At 45.5% G+C, this 23340-nt stretch overlaps 1 protein-coding gene across 9 annotated transcripts in view; it reads right to left on the bottom strand.

Moving 5' to 3' along the window:
- Nucleotides 1–23340, bottom strand: part of LOC109884605 (brain-specific angiogenesis inhibitor 1-associated protein 2-like) — a 151992-nt gene that overhangs the window by 50187 nt on the left and 78465 nt on the right. For all 9 annotated transcript variants that reach the window (XR_004206801.1, XM_031813845.1, XM_031813842.1 and 6 more), the window contains 3 exons: nt 9485–9546; nt 6887–6958; nt 1165–1302 (listed from right to left, as the gene is read on the bottom strand). Coding sequence is in view for 8 of the 9 variants with exons in the window: in XM_031813845.1 (XP_031669705.1) it covers nt 1165–1302; nt 6887–6958; nt 9485–9546 (272 nt within the window). In the remaining variant the exon portion in view is untranslated. The remainder of the gene's footprint in view (nt 1–1164; nt 1303–6886; nt 6959–9484; nt 9547–23340) is intronic.

Here is a 23340-nt window from a genome sequence, read left to right as displayed (position 1 = left end):
CTTATACTAACTCTGACAGTTCTGTCTGGCTACTCCTCACTACACTGCAGGTCTTACCCTAACTCTGACAGTTCTGTCTGGCTACTCCTCACTACACTGCAGGTCTTACACTAACTCTGACAGTTCTGTCTGGCTACTCCTCACTACACTGCAGGTCTTACACTAACTCTGGAATCACACATTTACAAGAGCAAACCTGCTACAGCTACCAGACCTGTTTTTACACAGCGTTCAGCCCAACCCCGTGGGCTGAGCTACAGTAACAGGGGACCTGAGCAGAGTGATTCAATCACTGATACATGCCAGAGTAACACAGACACAGAAAAAAAACCGAGTGAGGGTTTCAAAACAGGACTAGCAAACAGTTTGTTTTCTTACTTCCTGTGTGTGTGTGCCTGTGGGCCCTCTCTCCCCCTGCCACACTCAGGGCAGAGCAGTAATGTGTCCACGGTTCTCCAATACTCTCCACCCTCAGTCCTGGCCCTGTGTGCATCTAATCAGCATCTAAAGCTAGCCATCAGCCTGGTGGATCTGTACTACCAACTAACCATCTAAAGCTTGCCATCAGCCTGGTGGAGCTGTACTACCAACTAACCATCTAAAGCTAGCCATCAGCCTCTGGTGGAGCTGTACTACCAACTAACCATCTAAAGCTAGCCATCAGCCTGGTGGAGCTGTACTACCAACTAACCATCTAAAGCTAGCCATCAGCCTGGTGGAGCTGTACTACCAACTAACCATCTAAAGCTAGCCGTCAGCCTGGTGGAGCTGTACTACCAACTAACCATCTAAAGCTAGCCGTCATCCTGGTGGAGCTGTACTACCAACTAACCATCTAAAGCTAGCCATCAGCCTGGTGGAGCTGAACTACCAACTAACCATCTAAAGCTAGCCATCAGCTTGGTGGAGCTGTATCACCAAGGCCATCAGACTGTTAATTAACCAACTACTCATCTGAAGCTAGCTAAGATGGCACAAACAGACCTGGACCTGAGGTGAGCAAAAGTGTGTGTTGACGCCTTTATCCCTTGCTTGTGTGAGTGAGTGAGCAGCCGTGTGAGAGAGAGAGCAGCCGTGTGTCCATGTGTCTGTCTGCGTGTGCGTGCATCCATGCGTGTAGCCGTGCGTCCGTCCGAGCCTGTCGGCCCTTCCATAGAGACTGACCTGCATCTCCTTCTCTCCGTACTTGGAGGGGTTCTTGCTGCCCTGGCTCTTCCTGCGGAGTTTCTTCAGTTCAGCCTGACACTTCTCCAGACTCTCTCCCTTACTCTTGTGCTCCACTTGGTACTTCTTCAACGCAGCCTGAAGGGGGCAGGAGAGAGCACACAGAAAGTTAGTTTATCAGCAATGGGGAGAACAAGTTGCCCTTTTAGAGTTTATCTTAGGTCAGTGTCTAGCAGGCAATGTCCCCCTATATGGATCTGTCATAGAGTATGTAACAAGTTGCCCTTTTAGAGCTTGTCTCTCTAAGGCCCTGTGTGTACTATCTATTAGCCTCCTGAAGCCCTGTCATCTTAACTGTCTGAGCACATCTCAACAGCTGTCTATCATGTGGCAGTGCTGGAGACAGACCATTATGGGAGGGTCCTGGCCCTGTGTGCATCTAATCAGCATCTAAAGCTAGCCATCAGCCTGGTGGAGCTGTAGACCATTATGGGAGGGTTCATCAGGATTACCATGATGTGTGTGTGTGTTCTGATCCTCCCTCACATTAACTTCAACACGTTATCTCCCACTCCCACCCTGCCACATCCAGTAATCTGATCTATTCCATGACTAACACATGTGATTCAACTCATCAAGGGCTTGATGATGAGCTGACCAGTTGAATCAGGATCACACAGTGTGGAACAGAGGGGGGGGGCTCAGGAAGAGGTTTTATGGATAGAGATCATGTGAACTTTGTACTGGTCTCTGACTAGTAATCTATATGGGAACTTTGTCCAGCGGATTGGTAATCTATGGTAAGTTTTCCTGTTCAACCGTTTGGCATTTCAGGAACGTGTCCAAGCCCTGACATCTGTGAGTGATTGAGAGCGGTTGTAAAATGCTGGTCAAGTAATCATTTTTCAAACAGAGAGAGAGAGAGATAAGTCAAGGAAGCCTGGTTTGTTGTAAAGTAAGCCTATTGTACTTTATATTGGTTTGAGAGGATGAATCGTTCATTTCTGACTGGCAAACAGTACTTGAAGACTTGCTGCTATAGCAACTCTGTGCTTTTGTCTTGATAAAACGTAACGTGTAGCCTACAAACGAGACAATAAACCCTTTAATTGTCTGCACGTACAGACTTGTTAAATATTGCATTATTCAATAGTGTAATATGTTTTAGAATAAAAGTTTGTTATTTTTGAATTGTTTGTGCTTACTGGCTAGTGGCTCCTGTGATACTGATGCTCAATTTGAGCTGCGGACCAAGCCACAACGAAAGGGTGTAATGTGAAAAGTAGAATTCTCTTTCGCCACCCGGTTCCTCAGACTCTCCTTCATGTCTCGTAGTGGGAAAAGGGACGAGGTCTTCAGGCTCAGACTCTCCTTCATGTCTCGTAGTGGGAAAAGGGACGAGGTCTTCAGGCTCAGACTCTCCTTCATGTCTCGTAGTGGGAAAAGGGACGAGGTCTTCAGGCTCAGACTCTCCTTCATGTCTCGTAGTGGGAAAAGGGACGAGGTCTTCAGGCTCAGACTCTCCTTCATGTCTCGTAGTGGGAAAAGGGACGAGGTCTTCAGGCTCAGACTCTCCTTCATGTCTCGTAGTGGGAAAAGGGACGAGGTCTTCAGGCTCAGACTCTCCTTCATGTCTCGTAGTGGGAAAAGGGACGAGGTCTTCAGGCTCAGACTCTCCTTCATGTCTCGTAGTGGGAAAAGGGACGAGGTCTTCAGGCTCAGACTCTCCTTCATGTCTCGGAGTGGGAAAAGGGACGAGGTCTTCAGGCTCAGACTCTCCTTCATGTCTCGGAGTGGGAAAAGGGACGAGGTCTTCAGGCTCAGACTCTCCTTCATGTCTCGGAGTGGGAAAAGGGACGAGGTCTTCAGGCTCAGACTCTCCTTCATGTCTCGTAGTGGGAAAAGGGACGAGGTCTTCAGGCTCAGACTCTCCTTCATGTCTCGGAGTGGGAAAAGGGACGAGGTCTTCAGGCTCAGACTCTCCTTCATGTCTCGTAGTGGGAAAAGGGACGAGGTCTTCAGGCTCAGACTCTCCTTCATGTCTCGGAGTGGGAAAAGGGACGAGGTCTTCAGGCTCAGACTCTCCTTCATGTCTCGGAGTGGGAAAAGGGACGAGGTCTTCAGGCTCAGACTCTCCTTCATGTCTCGGAGTGGGAAAAGGGACGAGGTCTTCAGGTGGCTTTTATTTCTTCATGTTGTTTACCGCCTACCCCTTTTCAGATAAACCAAAAAGATGCTCTAAAAATGCAGGCCTGATAAATTAGTGGGATTTTGTCTGAGTATCAGTCAGTGAGTGAGAGAGAGATTCCTCCATGGGGAGTAGTGTAGCTACAACAAGTTTCCTTCCTGATGGAAAATGTTTGTTTTTCCTGAAATTACTCGCAAGAAACATTAATAATTCACAAAGCAAAACCATTGCTATTACCGCTGATGCCATTTTTTAAAAGGAATTCATTACTGTGAATTGATGGCATTTTAATACCCAGAACAAGGCTAGGTTCCAAATGGCACCCTATTCCCTATTCCAGGGGTACTCAACTCTTACCCTACGAGGTCCAGTGCCCGCTGGTTTTTTGTCCTATCTGATAATTAACTAGATCCACTTGATGTCCCAGGTCTAAATCAGTGCCTGATTAGAGGGGAACAATGGGAGAAAAAAAACTAGTGGAACTGGCTTCAAGGTCCAGAGTTGAGTTTGAGGGCCCTAGATAGTCCACTACTTTTAATGAAATTCCATAGGGTAGTAGTGCACTATATAGGGAATAGGGTGCCATTGGAGATGGGGGATAATGTATGAGGACTCTGGCTTGTTTGACAGATGGCATTCAGAAAGGAAAAGTGTTTTCTCTGTGTGTGTGTGTGTGTGTGTGTGTGTTTTCCTATTGAAAAAAATAAGCATCAGAGGATTAGTGAACCAATTGATCGTTGATCTCTTATCAGTGTAACGGAACAGAAACACCTCTGATGGGTCTATAGCGGCAATAAAAAACAGAGATGCATTGTGGGTATAGCCTCCAGTTTTAACATCAACTATTGGCAGGGTTCGGTTTGAACCCAGTTTCATAAGAGTTCCCAGAACACTCACTGGCAGTATCCAAAATGGCATCCTATTGCCTATACAGTGTACTACTTTTAACCAGAACCCTATTGATTTTGGTCAACAGTAGTGCACTACATAGGGGATAGGGTGGTACACACTGGGAGGTACACACTGTTGCCCACAGAACAGTGTGACAGAGAGAATTTTTTTAAACTTAAAAATAATAATAGAATTCTAAGAAAGACCGACCACAGACTGCAGGACGGAACAGAGACAAACAAGCTATGAATAGCAGAGGGCTGCTGGAGGGAAACCTGGATGTCCACACAGAGAAACAGACAGAAACCTTGCTTACATTTGTATACGATCATGTGTCTATTATACATGGGAATACTTGGGGAACAGATTTCTTAAAATAAAATCACTTGGAGATGATTTTCTGGTGTTTTTACAGTCTTACACTATTTCCAACAATGAACATAATATATATATATATATATATATATATATATATATATATATATACATATATACATATATATATATATATATATATATATATATATATATATATATATATATACATATATATATATATATATATATATATATATACATACACACACACTACTTTTTTTGGCTCAGATAGAAACCCTGCGGGCCGCCAATTGGGGTACCCTGGCGTAGCATACCCAACAGGCTAATGCTACAGCTAGTATACCCAACAGGCTAATGCTACAGCTAGCATACCCAACAGGCTAATGCTACAGCTAGCGTACCCAACAGGCTAATGCTACAGCTAGCGTACCCAACAGGCTAATGCTACAGCTAGCGTACCCAACAGGCTAATGCTACAACTAGCGTACCCAACAGTCTAATGCTATAACTAGCATGCCCAACAGTCTAATGCTATAACTAGCATGCCCAACAGTCTAATGCTATAACTAGCGTACCCAACAGTCTAATGCTATAACTAGCATGCCCAACAGTCTAATGCTATAACTAGCATACCCAACAGTCTAATGCTATCTCACTGATCATCCCTAAAGCCAACACCTCATTTGGCCGCCTTTCGTTCCAGTACTCTGCTGCCTGTGACTGGAACGAATTGCAAAAATCGCTGAAGTTGGAGACTTTTATCTCCCTCACCAACTTCAAACATCAGCTATCTGAGCAGCTAACCGATCGCTGCAGCTGTACATAGTCTATTGGTAAATAGCCCACCCTTTTCACCTACCTCATCCCCGTACTGTTTCTATTTATTTACTTTTCTGCTCTTCTGCACACCAATATCTCTACCTGTACATGACCATCTGATCTTTTATCACTCCAGTGTTAATCTGCAAAATTGTAATTATTTGCCTACCTCCTCATGCCTTTTGCACACATTGTATATAGACCCCCCCTTCGTTTTCTACTGTGTTATTGACTTGTTAATTGTTTACTCCATGTGTAACTCTTTGTTGTATGCTCACACTGCTATGCTTTATCTTGGCCAGGTCGCAGTTGTAAATGAGAACTTGTTCTCAACTAGCCTACCTGGTTAAATAAAGGTGAAATAAAATTAAAAAAAATAACTAGCATACCCAACAGTCTAATGCTATAACTAGCGTACCCAACAGGCTAATGCTACAGCTAGCATACCCAACAGTCTAATTCTACAGCTAGTACAATGGTGTATGATGATGACAACACCACCTCGTCCCCCTAACCTGCAGCACAGCCACACTGCTGCTCCTCCACATGGAGTTGGCTGGTTGCGGCCCGCTCACAGCCCACTCATTCTAAGTATATCAGTCCTGCTGCTTCAGACTTCAATGCATGCTGCAGGAAGTGTTAGGTTGTAATTCTCTCTTTGCTTATTGGTTATGTTGTTTCTAAATATTCTAAAGAGTTGTTTTCTCAAAAGGTTCATTTTCAGGAAAAGGAGCCGTACTGTTAAAATGGAGGTCCAGAGTAAGAACACCAAACACTTTGGCAAAGACATGGTCTGAATAACTGTGGTGCTGAATAACTGTGGTGCTGAATAACTGTGGTGCTGAATAACTGTGGTGCTGAATAACTGTGGTGCTGACAGGGGACAGTAGGTGAAAGACAGACATGGTCTGAATAACTGCTCTGAATAACTGTGGTGCTGAATAACTGTGGTGCTGAATAACTGGTCTGAATAACTGTGGTGCTGACAGGGGACAGTAGGTGAAAGACAGACATGGTCTGAATAACTGTGGTGCTGACGGGGGACAGTAGGTGAAAGACAGACATGGTCTGAATAACTGTGGTGAATTTGGACAGTAGGTGAAAGACAGACATGGTCTGAATAACTGTGGTGCTGAATAACTGTGGTGCTGACGGGGGACAGTAGCTGTTCAAACAAGGTGTGTGTGTGTGTTTGGGCCGGGATGATAATCGTTAGTATGTTGGGAAGGAAACAGAAAACAACTTCAAGGAAAACAGAATGTTGGAAACAAACTTCATTATGTTGTCATCCAGAGTCCTGTTTTTCCCCCAAGCTACAGCACACAATATTCTACAGCATGTTTTTAAAAAGGAACAAAGAGTTAAATATACTTTGTATTTTCATTTTTGGCATGGAAAAACCATTGCGATACGATATCGTCACAGCCCTAGTGTGTGTGTGTGTGTGTGTGTGTGTGTGTGTGTGTGTGTTAGTCAGATGCTCACCGTCAGGTAACGAGCATCCAGCTCAACCTTCTTCTCCAGCTCAGACAGCAGCTCGTTGTGGAAAGACTTCAGCTGCATGGACGGACAGATGGAGAGATTGAGGGGTGTAGAGAAGCACAGGGTTAATGGTGACATCACTCTCACAACAGAACAGAGTTAGGACCAGGTGTTCATCCTGATCATGTGATCAGGGTAGCCTAGTGGTTAGAGCGTTGGACTAGTAATCGGAAGGTTGCAAGTTCAAACCCCCGAGCTGATAAGGTACAAATCTGTCGTTCTGCCCCTGAACAGGTAGTTAACCCACTGTTCCTAGGCAGTCATTGAAAATAAGAATTTGTTCTTAACTGACTTGCCTGGTTAAAAAAAATTAAATAAAATATAATAATAATAATAATTATATATATATATATATATATATAGGAGGAACATCATATATTCGAAGCCTTAGAATAACACAAATACATGCTTATAACGCTGGTTTAACAACAGCTGTTTTTTCTATCCATCGGCAGGACAGAACGTCAGCTTCAGGTACGCTCAGGGGAGGGGGCGTGTCTTAATTAACAGGACATAACAACAGCTTCAGGTACGCTCAGGGGAGGGGGCGTGTCTTTAATAACAGGACAGAACAGCAGCTTCAGGTACGCTCAGGGGAGGGGGCGTGTCTTTATTAACAGGACAGAACAGCAGCTTCGGGTACGCTCAGGAGAGGGGGCGTGTCTTTATTAACAGGACAGAACAGCAGCTTCAGGTACGCTCAGGGGAGGGGGCGTGTCTTTATTAACAGGACAGAACAGCAGCTTCAGGTACGCTCAGGGGAGGGGGCGTGTCTTTATTAACAGGACAGAACAGCAGCTTCAGGTACGCTCAGGGGAGGGGGCGTGTCTTTATTAACAACAGCTGTTGTACCATATCCAATATTACGGATGTCTCCAGGTTCTGCTCGCCTGAATTACAATACCTCATGATAAGCTGTAGACCTTAGATGCTGGCACTAAGACCACACTCAACGAGCTGTATAACCCAAACTCTCCCCAAACAAGAAAATGCTCACCCAGAGGCGGTGCTCCTATTGGCCAGTGACTTTATTTTATTTTACCCCTTTTTCATGGTATCCAATTGGTAGTTATAGTCTTGTCTCATCGCTGCAATCCCATATGGACTCAGGAGAGGCGAAGGTCGAGAGCCATGTGTCCTCCGAAACACGACCCAACCAAGTCGCATTGCTTCTTGATACAATGCCCGCTTAACCCGGAAGCCAGCCACACCAATGTGTTGGAGGACACGCCGTGCACCTGGTGACCATGTCAGCATGCACGCTCCCGGCCCACCACAGGAGTCGCTAGAGCACAATGGGAAAAGGACAAACACTCCCCTAACCTGGACGATGCTGGGCCAATTGTGCGCCATCCCAGGGGTCTCCCGGGCGTGGCCGGCTGCGACAGAGCCTGACTCGAACCAGGATCTCTAGTGGCACAGCTATCAACTGAGATGCAGTGCCTTAGACCACTGGCCTGGCGATTTTAATACAGGAAAACTGAAATCTGTTTTACCTCATTTCTACCATCATGTCACCTGTGCAACCAGAAGCGGAAACTCTAGACCACCTTTACTCCACACACAGAGACGCATACAAAGCTCTCCGTCGGTCTCCGTTTGTCAAATCTGACCATAACTCTATCCTCCTGATTCCTGCTTTCAAGCAAAAACAGGAAGTACCAGTGACGTGTGCAATACAGAAGTGGTCCGATGAAGCGGATGCTATAGGCTACAGGACTGTTTTGCTAGAACAGACTGGAATATGTTCTGGGATTTATCCCAGAAGTTTACCACATCAATCACCAGCTTCATTAATAAATGTGTCGACAACGTCAATCCACAGTGACGTACATATCCCAACCAGAAGCCATGGATTATATCTGACGCTCGTCAGATGTGGCAGGGCTTACAAACTATCACGCATTACAAAGGGAAACCCAGCCGCGAGCTGCCCGGTGACGCAAGCCTACCAGACGAGCTAAATACCTTCTATGCTCGCTTCGAGGCAAGCAACACTGAATCATGCATGAGAGCACCAGCTGTTCCAGACAACTGTGTGATCACACTCGCCGTAGCCAATGTGAGTAAGACCTTGAAACAGGCACCCAGAGTATGCGCTGACCAGCTGGCAAGTGTCTTCACTGACACTTTCAACCTCTCCCTGACCCAGTCTGTAATACCTACATGTTTCAAGCAAACCACCATAGTCCCTGTGCCCAAGAACATCACGGTAACTAGTTTAAATGACTATCACCCCGTAGCACCCACATCTGTAGCCATGAACTGCTTTGAAAGACTCACATCAACACCATCATCCCAGACACCCTGGACCCACTCTAATTTGCGTACCTCCCCAACAGATGACACAATCTCTACTTTACTCCACACTGCCCTTTCCCACCTGGACAGAAGGAACACCTACATAAGAATGCTGTTCTTAGACTACAGCTCAGCATTTAAATCAAAGTTATTTGACCTCTATTCCTACAGTACACCATCTCCTCTAGCAATCTGCTTTTGATTGTGTCATAAAGTCCTTATGAAGGTTCATATACCCACCATCTCCTCTAGCTGTACTTGGATCTGTCTGTGGACCTCAGCCATCTGAAACAGCACGTCCCCTAAAGAGAAACACACAGAGCAGATGTCAACAAACATCCCTCACTACAGACAGAGCAGGAGAGGGGAGTGAGAGAGCAGGAGAGGGGAGCGAGAGAGCAGGAGAGGGGAGCGAGAGAGCAGGAGAGGGGAGCGAGAGAGGAGCGAGAGAGCAGGAGAGCAGGAGAGGGGAGCGAGAGAGCAGGAGAGGGGAGAGAGAGAGCAGGAGAGGGGGGGGGGAGCAGGAGAGGGGGGGAGGGGTGGAGCAGGAAGAGAGAGCAGGAGAGGGGGGGAGAGAGCAGGAGAGGGGGGGAGAGAGCAGGAGGGGGGAGAGAGCAGGAGAGGGGGGAGAGAGCAGGAGAGGGGGGAGGAGCAGGAGAGGGGGAGAGAGCAGGAGAGGGGGGGAGAGAGCAGGAGAGGGGGGGAGAGAGCAGGAGAGGGGGGGGAGAGAGCAGGAGAGGGGGGAGAGAGCAGGAGGGGGGGGAGAGAGCAGGAGAGGGGGGGAGAGAGCAGGAGAGGGGGGAGAGAGGCAGTGAGAAGGGGGAAGAGAGCAGGAGAGGGGGGGAAGAGAACAGGAGAGGGGGGAGAGAGAGAGAGAGCAGGAGAGGGGGGGAGAGAGAGAGAGAGAGCAGGAGAGGGGCGAGAGAGAGAGAGAGCAGGAGAGGGGCGAGAGAGAGAGCAGGAGAGGGGGGAGAGAGAGAGCAGGAGAGGGGGGGAGAGAGAGCAGGAGAGGGGGGGAGAGAGAGAGCAGGAGAGGGGAGAGAGAGAGAGAAGGAGAGGGGAGAGGGGAGAGAGAGAGAGAGCAGGAGAGGGGAGAGAGAGAGAGAGCAAGAGAGATCCCAGTGTGCAGAGAGCCCATGCAGCAACACAACAACACAACAGACGCACTAACAGACAGAGGACAGACTGGTAGCCAGGATGGTGCATGGTGGAACATTTGGATGTCTCAACAGGAAACACATTTAACAGATAAATAAAATACAATGACACATTAAACAAGACAGAAAGGAAAGGAGGAGGGAAGGAAATGATGCAAATAAACGAGAAGGACATCTTCTAAAGAAGTTGTAGTGAAAGAAACTTCAAAAAGTGGTTACAAGCAAAACATAGATGTTATTCAAACTCTATATAACTGCTGTTGTTTTATGTGGAGATCAAACATATTGGTTGGTTGATCTTTATATTGGCAATATGACAAATAATAAACAAAAAACAACAGTTCATCTCCAAACGAAAGAGGAGTAAGAGAGAGAGAACTAAAGAAGGAGAGGGAGAGTCATGCAGCCAGTGGAAGATTGGTCCTGGTGTTGTTAATATACCTACACGCTGCCTCTTCTGATTATGCAATGCATTGTAAAGAAAAGGAACACAATATCTAGATTGAGAAGGACAGACCTTGAGAGACAGAAATACACAGAGAGAAACAGAAATACACAGAGAGACAGAAAGAGAGAAAAAGAGAGAGACATTACAAAGGGGATGGAAACAGGTTCCCATTACCAAGTCCAAACCCTCCTTTAACACCAGAGGACTATGGACTAGACTACGTTTCTACTCTAAATACACATGGGTAAAATAGTCAGACCCAAAGTCCATTTGTGATTAAAGCAAAGCCATTCATAATGGAAATACATTTTCAGATAGCAGATTTATTACGTCTGTGAAATATTTGTAAAGAACCTCTACCACAAAGTCAAAACTAGTCTTTCTGTTCTGTGTTTGATGACCGTTTACTAAAGAACATTAAAGAGTCTAAGTCTTCAAACCTTAGAAATCTGTGGAAACTGAAATTCTTAAAGTTCTATCAGAGAACTCAAAGGAATCAGAGAACAACTTCCATCAAGTCCTCAGAACCATTCTCAGTTCTAATGTTAAGACTGATCCATCTCAGTTCTAATGTTAAAGACTCTGATCCATCTCAGTTCTAATGTTAAGACTCTGATCCATCTCAGTTCTAATGTTAAGACTCTGATCCATCTCAGTTCTAATGTTAAAGACTCTGATCCATCTCAGTTCTAATGTTAAGACTCTGATCCATCTCAGTTCTAATGTTAAAGACTCTGATCCATCTCAGTTCTAATGTTAAAGACTCTGATCCATCTCAGTTCTAATGTTAAGACTCTGATCCATCTCAGTTCTAATGTTAAAGACTCTGGTCTCTGTCGCTCTGTCTGTCTGTCTGTCTGTCTGTCTGTCGCTCTGTCTGTCGAAGCAGAGGAAGCGCTTCTAAGACTATGGAGATGTTTCCTGAGTGAGTGTTACAACACTGATCGTCTGTCGATCCAAGAAGCACAAGAGCAGGCCATAACATCCTGTCAGGCAGGCCTGCTAAGCTGATTACAGATAATACTGATCCCCTGATCACAGCCGCCAGGGGCTTAGGGAGCCGGGCATTCTGTTGGTCGGGACTTAGTGGCTGGATCAATTAACAAATGGGTAGCAATTGGAGGAATGGCCTTACAGACAACGTTATCTCTCACACACACACACACACACACACACACACACACACACAGTACTCCCCCGTTTCACTCGGTTTAATTTTATTCCTACGGAGGACAACCCAGGATTTCCTCAACAGGCACGTTGTTTACAACAGAAGACTTATAGGATGAAGGGAAAATATATATATGGAATAAAGCAGGAATGAATAATACAGATGTCAAGCAGGTGGAGACACGCTGCAGGATGCTGGAGGTGTTCAGATGTCAAGCAGGTGGAGACACGCTGCAGGATGCTGGAGGTGTTCAGATGTCAAGCAGGTGGAGACACGCTGCAGGATGCTGGAGGTGTTCAGATGTCAAGCAGGTGGAGACACGCTGCAGGATGCTGGAGGTGTTCAGATGTCAAGCAGGTGGAGACACGCTGCAGGATGCTGGAGGTGTTCAGATGTCAAGCAGGTGGAGACACGCTGCAGGATGCTGGAGGTGTTCAGATGTCAAGCAGGTGGAGATACGCTGCATGATGCTGGAGGTGTTCAGATGTCAAGCAGGTGGAGACACGCTGCAGGATGCTGGAGGTGTTCAGATGTCAAGCAGGTGGAGACACGCTGCAGGATGCTGGAGGTGTTCAGATGTCAAGCAGGTGGAGACACGCTGCAGGATGCTGGAGGTGTTCAGATGTCAAGCAGGTGGAGATACGCTGCATGATGCTGGAGGTGTTCAGATGTCAAGCAGGTGGAGACACGCTGCAGGATGCTGGAGGTGTTCAGATGTCAAGCAGGTGGAGACACGCTGCAGGATGCTGGAGGTGTTCAGATGTCAAGCAGGTGGAGACACGCTGCAGGATGCTGGAGGTGTTCAGATGTCAAGCAGGTGGAGACACGCTGCAGGATGCTGGAGGTGTTCAGATGTCAAGCAGGTGGAGACACGCTGCATGATGCTGGAGTTGCTCAGATGTCATTCACTGGGACAACATGAGGATGTTTCCAGCATGACATTGCAATGGAAATGTTCATTGTTGCCATGACAACTTTTATCTTGTATCAAACAGAAAATCGGACGACAAAAAAAACCGTTGGCATGGTTACTGCAGAGACTACTAGACAGAAACAGATTCATGTGTCTCAAATGTCACCCTATAGTCTATAGGCCCATAGGGCTCTGGTCTAAAGTAGTGCACTATATAGGGAATAGGGTGTCATTTGGGACTCACAGCCTGAGATAGAATCAATATATGACGTTATTAGGAAACTTTGCTCGACTCGGTTGTGTGCAATGATGGTGTGTGTGTGCGTGACAGAAACCAGCAGCCAGCAGAAACCGGAGAGGTTTGGCAGCTTCAACAAGGATGTCCGCATACCAGCTAATCACCATTCAGCTTTGCTATGACAGACGGGTTGATAGGAGAACCCCCCCCCCCCCCCCCCCCCCCTAATAAATACCACAGTGTTGTATCAGTGTATTACACCCCTCTCTATCCTAACACCACCCACAGCAACATGGAGAACAATAGGCCTGTGTGTGTGTGTATGTGCGCGTGTCTCTCTCTGCAGGTGAGCTTATTTTAGTCCACACCTGCAGAGCAACACGTGAGCACGTCTGACAGCTCCCAGATATAAACAGAGTTCAGTGGAGTAAACACAGACCCTTTCCACATCCCCTCAGTTAGTGTATGGAAGCTTTCTCATTACAACACTGATATGTAGTCATCACCATCACAGACAGAAAACACCTGAGGAGAGGAGAGCCTGAGAGGAGAGCCTGAGAGGAGAGGAGAGCCTGAGAGGAGAGGAGAGCCTGAGAGGAGAGGAGAGGCTGAGAGGAGAGCCTGAGAGGAGAGGAGAGCCTGAGAGGAGAGGCTGAGAGGAGAGCCTGAGAGGAGAGCCTGAGAGGAGAGGAGAGCCTGAGAGGAGCGTAAGCTGTGAATCAATCAGTGAAGGTCAGACAGGGATCACTATAGGTTGTCACGGAAGCAGCATAATGCTAGGGTCGTTGCCATGGGAGAAGTTGAGGCAGCTGTTTCAAAAAGAAAGTGTGTGTGTAACTATTAACAAACACTGTCCTCTCCTACACCTTTTCCTTCATATGACATCAGCAATCTCTCTTCAGGTGACCCTGTCCCACAGCACACTGATGCAATCAGGGAGTGGTGTGTTAAGGTGTGTGTGTGTCTAGCACACAGTCTATCCCTCAGGGGGAAACCGACATGAATACTGATAATGGGAGGATTAATAATGTGTGATACAGGTAACAGCTGAACCCCCTGACAGAGACAGACAGACAGTGTGTGCAGGTGCATGTTACAACAAACAGAGCTAATCTTTACGCAGAGGCGGTTTGAGCTTATTTTCCACATGATCCGTGTCTATGCACCCCCACACATTAACTCTCTTTATGAACCACGTCTCCTTCCCTAGTTCTCTATGCACCCCCACACATTAACTCTCTTTATGAACCACGTCTCCTTCCCTAGTTCTCTATGCACCCCCACACATTAACTCTTTATGAACCACGTCTCCTTCCCTAGTTCTCTATGCACCCCCACACATTAACTCTTTATGAACCACTTCTCCTTCCCTAGTTCTCTATGCACCCCACACATTAACTCTCTATTTATGAACCACGTCTCCTTCCCTAGTTCTCTATGCACCCCCACACATTAACTCTATTTATGAACCACGTCTCCTTCCCTAGTTCTCTATGCACCCCACACATTAACTCTCTATTTATGAACCATGTCTCCTTCCCTAGTTCTCTATGCACCACCACACATTAACTCTCTATTTATGAACCACGTCTCCTTCCCTAGTTCTCTATGCACCCCACACATTAACTCTCTATTTATGAACCACGTCTCCTTCCCTAGTTCTCTATGCACCCCACACATTAACTCTCTATTTATGAACCATGTCTCCTTCCCTAGTTCTCTATGCACCACCACACATTAACTCTATTTATGAACCATGTCTCCTTCCCTAGTTCTCCATGCACCCCCACACATTAACTCTATTTATGAACCACGTCTCCTTCCCTAGTTCTCTATGCACCCCACACATTAACTCTATTTATGAACCACGTCTCCTTCCCTAGTTCTCTATGCACCCCACCCATCTCTTTCTATCCAACTGTCTTCTTAAAACTCTTCTCCCAGTGACCTCAGCCTCTGTGGAGGAAGCTTGTTGATCAACGCACTACATAACCAAAAGTATGTGGACACCTGCTCGTCGAACATCTCATTCCAAAAACATGGGGATTAATATGGAGTTGGTCCCTCCTGTGCTGCTATAACAGCCTACACTCTTCTGGGAAGACTTTCCACTAGAAGTTGGAACATTGCTGTGGGGACTTGATTCAATTCAGCCACAAGAGCATTAGTGAGTTCGGGTACTGATGTTGGGTGATTGGGCCTGGCTCGCAGTCGGCGTTCCAATTCATCCCAAAGATGTTCGACAATAACAGCACTTACAGTTGACCGGGGCAGAAATTTGACGAACTGACTTGTTTGAGCTTTTCAGTAAGGCCATTCTACTGCCAATGTTTGTCTATAAAGATTGCATGGGTGGGCGCAACATTTTATACACCTGTCAACAACAGGTGTGGCTGAAATAGCCAAATCCACTCATTTGAAGGAGTGTCCACATACTGTTGTCTATATAGTGTATGTCTGTGTGTGAGGCATGATAGCACAGTGCTAAAAGTGTCAGAGCCTGGTGGCTGTGTAGTTCTCTGTGTGTGTGTGTGTGTTTGTCAGAGCCTGGTGGCTGTGTAGTTCTGTGTGTGTTTGTTTGTCAGAGCCTGGTGGCTGTGTAGTTCTCTCTGTGTGTGTGTGCGTGTCAGAGCCTGGTGGCTGTGTAGTTCTGTGTGTTTGTTTGTCAGAGTCTGTGTAGTCCCAGGCCACGGCTGCTCCCTACAGCCTACTGACCCAGTAACTTGTTCTACCATGACGTCATCACCCCTGCATGTAGGACAACAGCAGAGACAGTAGGGTCTGTTCAGGAGGGTGTTCAGATAGACATTTATACAGAGACAGTAGGGTCTGTTCAGGAGGGTGTTCAGATAGACATTTATACAGAGACAGTAGGGTCTGTTCAGGAGGGTACAGCATTACAGAGACAGTAGGGTCTGTTCAGGAGGGTGTTCAGATAGACATTTATACAGAGACAGTAGGGTCTGTTCAGGAGGGTACAGCATTACAGAACCTTCAGATTGTATACATATATACAGAGACTGATGGACTGAGGGACATCTAGTGGAAATATAGACAGGGTTTGGAGTGTGCAGTCTGAAGTACAGTTCAGAGAGTCTGGAGGATGTCAGTGTGGAGTATTGCGGTGTACAGAGTATTACGGTGTACAGAGTATTACGGTGTACAGAGTATTGCAGTGTATGGAGTAGAGTATTGCAGTGTATGGAGTAGAGTATTGCAGTGTACAGAGTATTGCAGTGTACGGAGTAGAGTATTGCAATGTACGGAGTAGAGTATTGCAGTGTATGGAGTAGAGTATTACAGTGTATGGAGTATAGTACTGCAGTGTATGGAGTAGAGTACTGCAGTGTATGGAGTAGAGTACTGCAGTGTACGGAGTAGAGTATTGCAGTGTACAGAGTATTGCAGTGTATGGAGTTGAGTATTGCAGTGTATGGAGTAGAGTATTACAGTGTATGGAGTATAGTACTGCAGTGTATGGAGTAGAGTACTGCAGTGTACGGAGTAGAGTATTGCAGTGTACAGAGTATTGCAGTGTATGGAGTAGAGTATTGCAGTGTACGGAGTAGAGTATTGCAGTGTACGGAGTAGAGTATTGCAGTGTACAGAGTAGAGTATTGCAGTGTACAGAGTATTGCAGTGTATGGAGTTGAGTATTGCAGTGTATGGAGTAGAGTATTACAGTGTATGGAGTATAGTACTGCAGTGTATGGAGTAGAGTACTGCAGTGTATGGAGTAGAGTACTGCAGTGTACGGAGTAGAGTATTGCAGTGTACAGAGTATTGCAGTGTATGGAGTAGAGTATTACAGTGTATGGAGTATAGTACTGCAGTGTATGGAGTAGAGTACTGCAGTGTATGGAGTAGAGTACTGCAGTGTACGGAGTAGAGTATTGCAGTGTACAGAGTATTGCAGTGTATGGAGTTGAGTATTGCAGTGTATGGAGTAGAGTATTACAGTGTATGGAGTATAGTACTGCAGTGTATGGAGTAGAGTACTGCAGTGTATGGAGTAGAGTACTGCAGTGTACGGAGTAGAGTATTGCAGTGTACAGAGTATTGCAGTGTATGGAGTAGAGTATTGCAGTGTACGGAGTAGAGTATTGCAGTGTACGGAGTAGAGTATTGCAGTGTACAGAGTATTGCAGTGTACGGAGTAGAGTACTGCAGTGTACGGAGTAGAGTACTGCAGTGTACGGAGTAGAGTACTGCAGTGTACGGAGTAGAGTACTGCAGTGTACGGAGTAGAGTACTGCAGTGTACGGAGTAGAGTACTGCAGTGTACAGAGTAGAGTACTGCAGTGTACAGAGTAGAGTACTGCAGTGTACAGAGTAGAGTACTGCAGTGTACGGAGTAGAGTACTGCAGTGTACGGAGTAGAGTACTGCAGTGTACGGAGTAGAGTACTGCAGTGTACGGAGTAGAGTACTGCAGTGTACGGAGTAGAGTACTGCAGTGTACGGAGTAGAGTACTGCAGTGTACGGAGTAGAGTACTGCAGTGTACGGAGTAGAGTACTGCAGTGTACGGAGTAGAGTACTGTAGTGTACGGAGAGACATACAGATACATTGCAGTGATGTTGATTGTGACAGAAAACACTGTGCGCAGGAGTGTCTGTCTGTGGGGGTCTGTCAATTAAACCTGCTATGGGTACTGATATGCAGAGGTGTGACAGTGGAGTGGAGCTGTAATAATGTACAATGATAATAATAGTGGTTTTGAAAGGGGATGTCTGGAGAGAAAAGTAGCAACGCTGAAATTAAATGAGATTTGCAATGTAAAGAGAGAGGAGAGGAGTTAGGAGAGTAGAGTAGAGTAGAGAGGGGAGAGGAGAGTAGAAAGAGAGGAGAGTAGAAAGAGAGAAGAGAGGAGGAGAGAGGAGAGAGAGGAGAGTAGAAAGACATGAGAGAGGAGTGAGAGGAGAGTAAGTAGAGAGGAGAGTAGAAAGAGAGGAGAGAGAGGAGAGGAGTGAGAGGAGAGTAGAGAGGAGAGTAGAGTAGAGAGGAGAGTAGAAAGAGAGCGTGGAGAGAGAAAAAGATTGAGAGAAAAAGAGAAAGAGGGATAGAAAGACAGACCCAGTCAAACTCAATAGCGTGACAGAGATAAACGGGGATAGTAACCTTAGTGCAAAGCAGGAGGACGACACAACAAAAGACTTGAGAATTGTCTCTATGAAATGACCTCCAGCAACATTTCCAACTCAGTCAGCTGAGGAGCAGAGTCATCTGTTGTCCAGGAGGATCCTACTTCTCTGCTTCAGACTACTGAAGCAATGGAAACGTGATCATGAATCTACCTGTTGAGGTATGGGGATTCAGCTGAGGAGCAGAGTCAGCTGTTGTCCAGGAGGATCCTACTTCTCTGATTCAGACTACAGAGGCAATGGAAACAGCAGAGGGAAGAGGATACTGCTAATCATGACGAGATGGAGAGAGTAAAGAGAGCGAAACATCCCTCTCGTGTGACCAAACTCCAGTCTGAAGACAATGGAAATGAGACAGCCTGTAATTTCCCCAACTCCCTCTACCACAGTAATCACAACTGTATCAGGGAGCAGGGGAGAGGAGTGATTCCCCACATAACTCACCCTCTACCACAGTAATCACAACTGTATCAGGGAGCAGGGGAGAGGAGTGATCCACCACATAACTCACCCTCTACCACAGTAATCACAACTGTATCAGGCAGCAGGGGAGAGGAGTGATTCACCACATAACTCACCCTCTACCACAGTAATCACAACTGTATCAGGGAGCAGGGGAGAGGAGTGATCCACCACATAACTCACCCTCTACCACAGTAATCACAACTGTATCAGGCAGCAGGGGAGAGGAGTGATCCACCACATAACTCACCCTCTACCACAGTAATCACAACTGTATCAGGGAGCAGGGGAGAGGAGTGATCCACCACATAACTCACCCTCTACCACAGTAATCACAACTGTATCAGGCAGCAGGGGAGAGGAGTGATTCACCACATAACTCACCCTCTCCCAACCGCCGCACTGCTGACCATATACACACACCTTACACACGCTAATGAATAAAACACGTCCACCCTCCTAAAAGAGGCTTTATTGAATTTAAAAAAGCATTCCATTCGGCACGAAGTTCTATTGTTCAAAATTCTCCAAAGTGGGCTTGGTGGTAAAGGTTTCTGACTTAATAAAATACATGCACACAGAAAATCTCAATCCAAAGAACATCATTATTTCCGTGAGGTGTGAGACAAGGCTGCAGTTTGAGTCCAAACCTTTTCACCATTTTCATCAATGAATTAGCAGACATGTTGTACCATTCTGCAGCCCCAGGACACTATTTGGCACAGAGGTAAAACACCTGCTATACACTGATGATCTGGATCTTCCATCACCAACCACTCTGTCAGAGATACGAAGCAGAGACCGATCCTTACCAAGTACAGGCTGAGTGACCACCAATTGGCCTTAGAAACCGGCAGACATAAAAAGACATGGCTACCCAAACAGGAGCGTGTATGTGGTCACCTCACACCAAGGGAGGTAGAGACAGAGATGTACTTTCTCCACTACAGTGAGAAATATTCCTCACCAAGAGATTCATTATTCTCAGAAAATACTAAACATATTCCACATGTTATCTTACTACTCCCAGTGGAAAAACAAAGATACTAATGTGTGACGGAGCAACAGCTCCTCTAGCAGCCATATATGTATTAGCCCTGACACAGCCTGAGAGACACTGAATAATAACATCTGCATAGCAAGCAGGAAAACTCTATTATTACTACAAATAATGGGACAAGTAATAGGTGTGATGATGATGATGATAATGGTATGGCAGTAGTAATGATGATGATGATAATGGTATGGCAGTAGTAATGATGATGATGATGATGATGATATGGCAGCAGTAATGACGACGACGATAATGGTATGGCAGCAGTAATGACGACGACGATAATGGTATGGCAGCAGTAATGACGATGATGATGATGATATGGCAGCAGTAATGACGACGACGATAATGGTATGGCAGTAGTAATGACGATGATAATGGTATGGCAGTAGTAATGATGATGATGATAATGGTTTGGCAGTAGTAATGATGATGATGATAATGGTATGGCAGTAGGAATGATGATGATGATAATGGTATGGCAGTAGTAATGATGATGATGATAATGGTATGGCAGTAGTAATGATGATGATGATAATGGTATGGCAGTAGTAATGACGATGATGATAATGGTATGGCAGTAGTAATGATGATGATGATAATGGTATGGCAGTAGGAATGATGATGATGATGATGATGATAATGGTATGGCAGTAGGAATGATGATGATGATGATGATGATAATGGTATGGCAGTAGTAATGACGATGATGATAATGGTATGGCAGTAGTAATGACGATGATGATAATGGTATGGCAGTAGTAATGACGATGGTGATAATGGTATGGCAGTAGTAATGATGATGATGATAATGGTATGGCAGTAGTAATAATGATGACGATAATGGTATGGCAGTAGTAATGATGATGACGATAATGGTATGGCAGTAGTAATGATGACGATGATGCTAATGGTATGGCAGTAGTAATGATGACGATGATGCTAATGGTATGGCAGTAGTAATGACGATGATGCTGATGGTATGGCAGTAGTAATGACGATGATGCTAATGGTATGGCAGTAGTAATGACGATGATGCTAATGGTATGGCAGTAGTAATGACGATGATGCTAATGGTATGGCAGTAGTAATGACGATGATGCTAATGGTATGGCAGTAGTAATGATGATGATGCTAATGGTATGGCAGTAGTAATGACGATGATGCTAATGGTATGGCAGTAGTAATGACGATGATGCTAATGGTATGGCAGTAGTAATGACGATGATGCTAATGGTATGGCAGTAGTAATGATGATGATGATAATGGTATGGCAGTAGTAATGATGGCGATGATAATGGTATGGCAGTAGTAATGACGATGATGATAATGGTATGGCAGTAGTAATGATGGCGATGATAATGGTATGGTAGTAGTAACGACGATGATGATAATGTATGGCAGTAGTAATGACGATGGTGATAATGGTATGGCAGTAGTAATGACGATGACGATAATGGTATGGTAGAAGTAATGATGATGATAATGGTATGGTAGAAGTAATGATGATGATAATGGTACGGCAGTAGTAATGACGGTGATGATAATGGTATGGCAGTAGTAATGATGATGATGATGGTATGGCAGTAGTAATGATGATGATAATGGTATGGCAGTAGTAATGATGATGATAATGGTATGGCAGTAGTAATGATGATGATAATGGTATGGTAGAAGTAATGATGATGATAATTGTGGTGGTATGGCAGTAGTGGTAATGATGATGATAATGGTATGGTAGAAGTAATGATGATGATAATTGTGGTGGTATGGCAGTAGTGGTAACGATGATGATAATGGTGGCGGTATGGTAGCAGTAATGATGATGATAATGGTGGTGGTATGGCAGTAGTGGTAATGATGGCGATAATGATATGGTAGTAGTAATGATGATGATAATGGTGGTGGTATGGTAGTAGTGGTAACGATGACGATAATGGTATGGTAGTAGTAACGATGATGATAATGGTGGTGGTATGGTAGTAGTGGTAATAATGATGCTAATGGTGGTGGTATGGTAGTAGTAATGATGATGATAATGGTGGTGGTATGGTAGTAAAAAATGATGATGATAATGGTGGCGGTATGGCAGTAGTAATGAGGTTGATAATGGTGGTGGTATGGTTGTAAAAATGATGATTATGGTGGCGGTATGGCAGTAGTAGTATGGAGTAGTAGTAATGGTACTAACATAATTGTGATGACAGTTGGTGGTAATGGTGGTAGTAGTAGTAATGGTGGTGGTAGTTGCAGTACTGATGTAATTGTGATGACAGTTGGTGGTAATGGTAGTAGTAATGGTGGTAGTTGCAGTACTGATGTAATTGTGATGACAGTTGGTGGTAGTAGTAGTAGTAGTAGTAGTAGTGATGGTGGTAGTTGCAGTACTGATGTAATTGTGATGACAGTTGGTGGTAATGGTAGTAGTAGTAATGATGGTTTTAATGGTAGAAGTAGTATTGATGGTGGTAGTTGCAGTGCTGATGTAATTGTGATGACAGTTGGTGGTAATGGTAGTAGTAGTAGTAATAGTAATGGTGGTGGTAGTTGCAGTGCTGATGTAATTGTGATGACAGTTGGTGGTAATGGTAGTAGTAGTAGTAATGGTGGTGGTAGTTGCAGTGCTGATGTAATTGTGATGACAGTTGGTGGTAATGGTAGTAGTAGTAGTAGTAATAGTAATGGTGGTGGTAGTTGGAGTGCTGATGTAATTGTGATGACAGTTGGTGGTAATGGTAGTCGTAAGGATAGCTATAGTATTAGCGTTAATAATAGTGGTGGTAGCATTCGTTTTAGTGGTAATAATAGTAGCATGTTCATTTTCCATGTTTGACCTTTTATTGTCCCTGTTATGTACTCTGTTATTCTAGTACAATTTACCGCTATCATTATACTGCTGTTATTTATATTATTACTGATAATTGTACTACAATAAAGCAATGGTGAGAGAGAGAAGAACATGAGAGAGCGGGGGGAGAGAGAGAAGGACATGAGAGAGCGGGGGGAGAGAGAGAAGGACATGAGAGAGCGGGGAGAGAGAGAGAAGGACATGAGAGAGCGGGGAGAGAGAGAAGGACATGAGAGAGCGGGGAGAGAGAGAGAAGGACATGAGAGAGCGGGGAGAGAGAGAAGGACATGAGAGAGCGGGGAGAGAGAGAGAAGGACATGAGAGAGCGGGGAGAGAGAGAAGGACATGAGAGAGCGGGAGAGAGAGAAGGACATGAGAGAGCGGGGAGAGAGAGAGAAGGACATGAGAGAGCGGGAGAGAGAGAGAAGAACATGAGAGAGCGAGGGGAGAGAGAAGGACATGAGAGAGCGGGGAGAGAGAGAGAAGGACATGAGAGAGCGGGGAGAGAGAAGGACATGAGAGAGCGGGGAGAGAGAGAGAAGGACATGAGAGAGCGGGGAGAGAGAGAAGGACATGAGAGAGCGGGGGGAGAGAGAGAAGAACATGAGAGAGCGGGGAGAGAGAGAAGGACATGAGAGAGCGGGAGAGAGAGAGAAGGACAT

The sequence above is a fragment of the Oncorhynchus kisutch genome, unplaced genomic scaffold (assembly GCF_002021735.2).
Source record: "Oncorhynchus kisutch isolate 150728-3 unplaced genomic scaffold, Okis_V2 Okis06b-Okis10b_hom, whole genome shotgun sequence".
Lineage (NCBI taxonomy): Eukaryota > Metazoa > Chordata > Actinopteri > Salmoniformes > Salmonidae > Oncorhynchus > Oncorhynchus kisutch.
The sequence above is the reverse complement of the archived record's forward strand: the minus strand, read 5'-3'. Positions and strand labels throughout refer to the sequence as shown.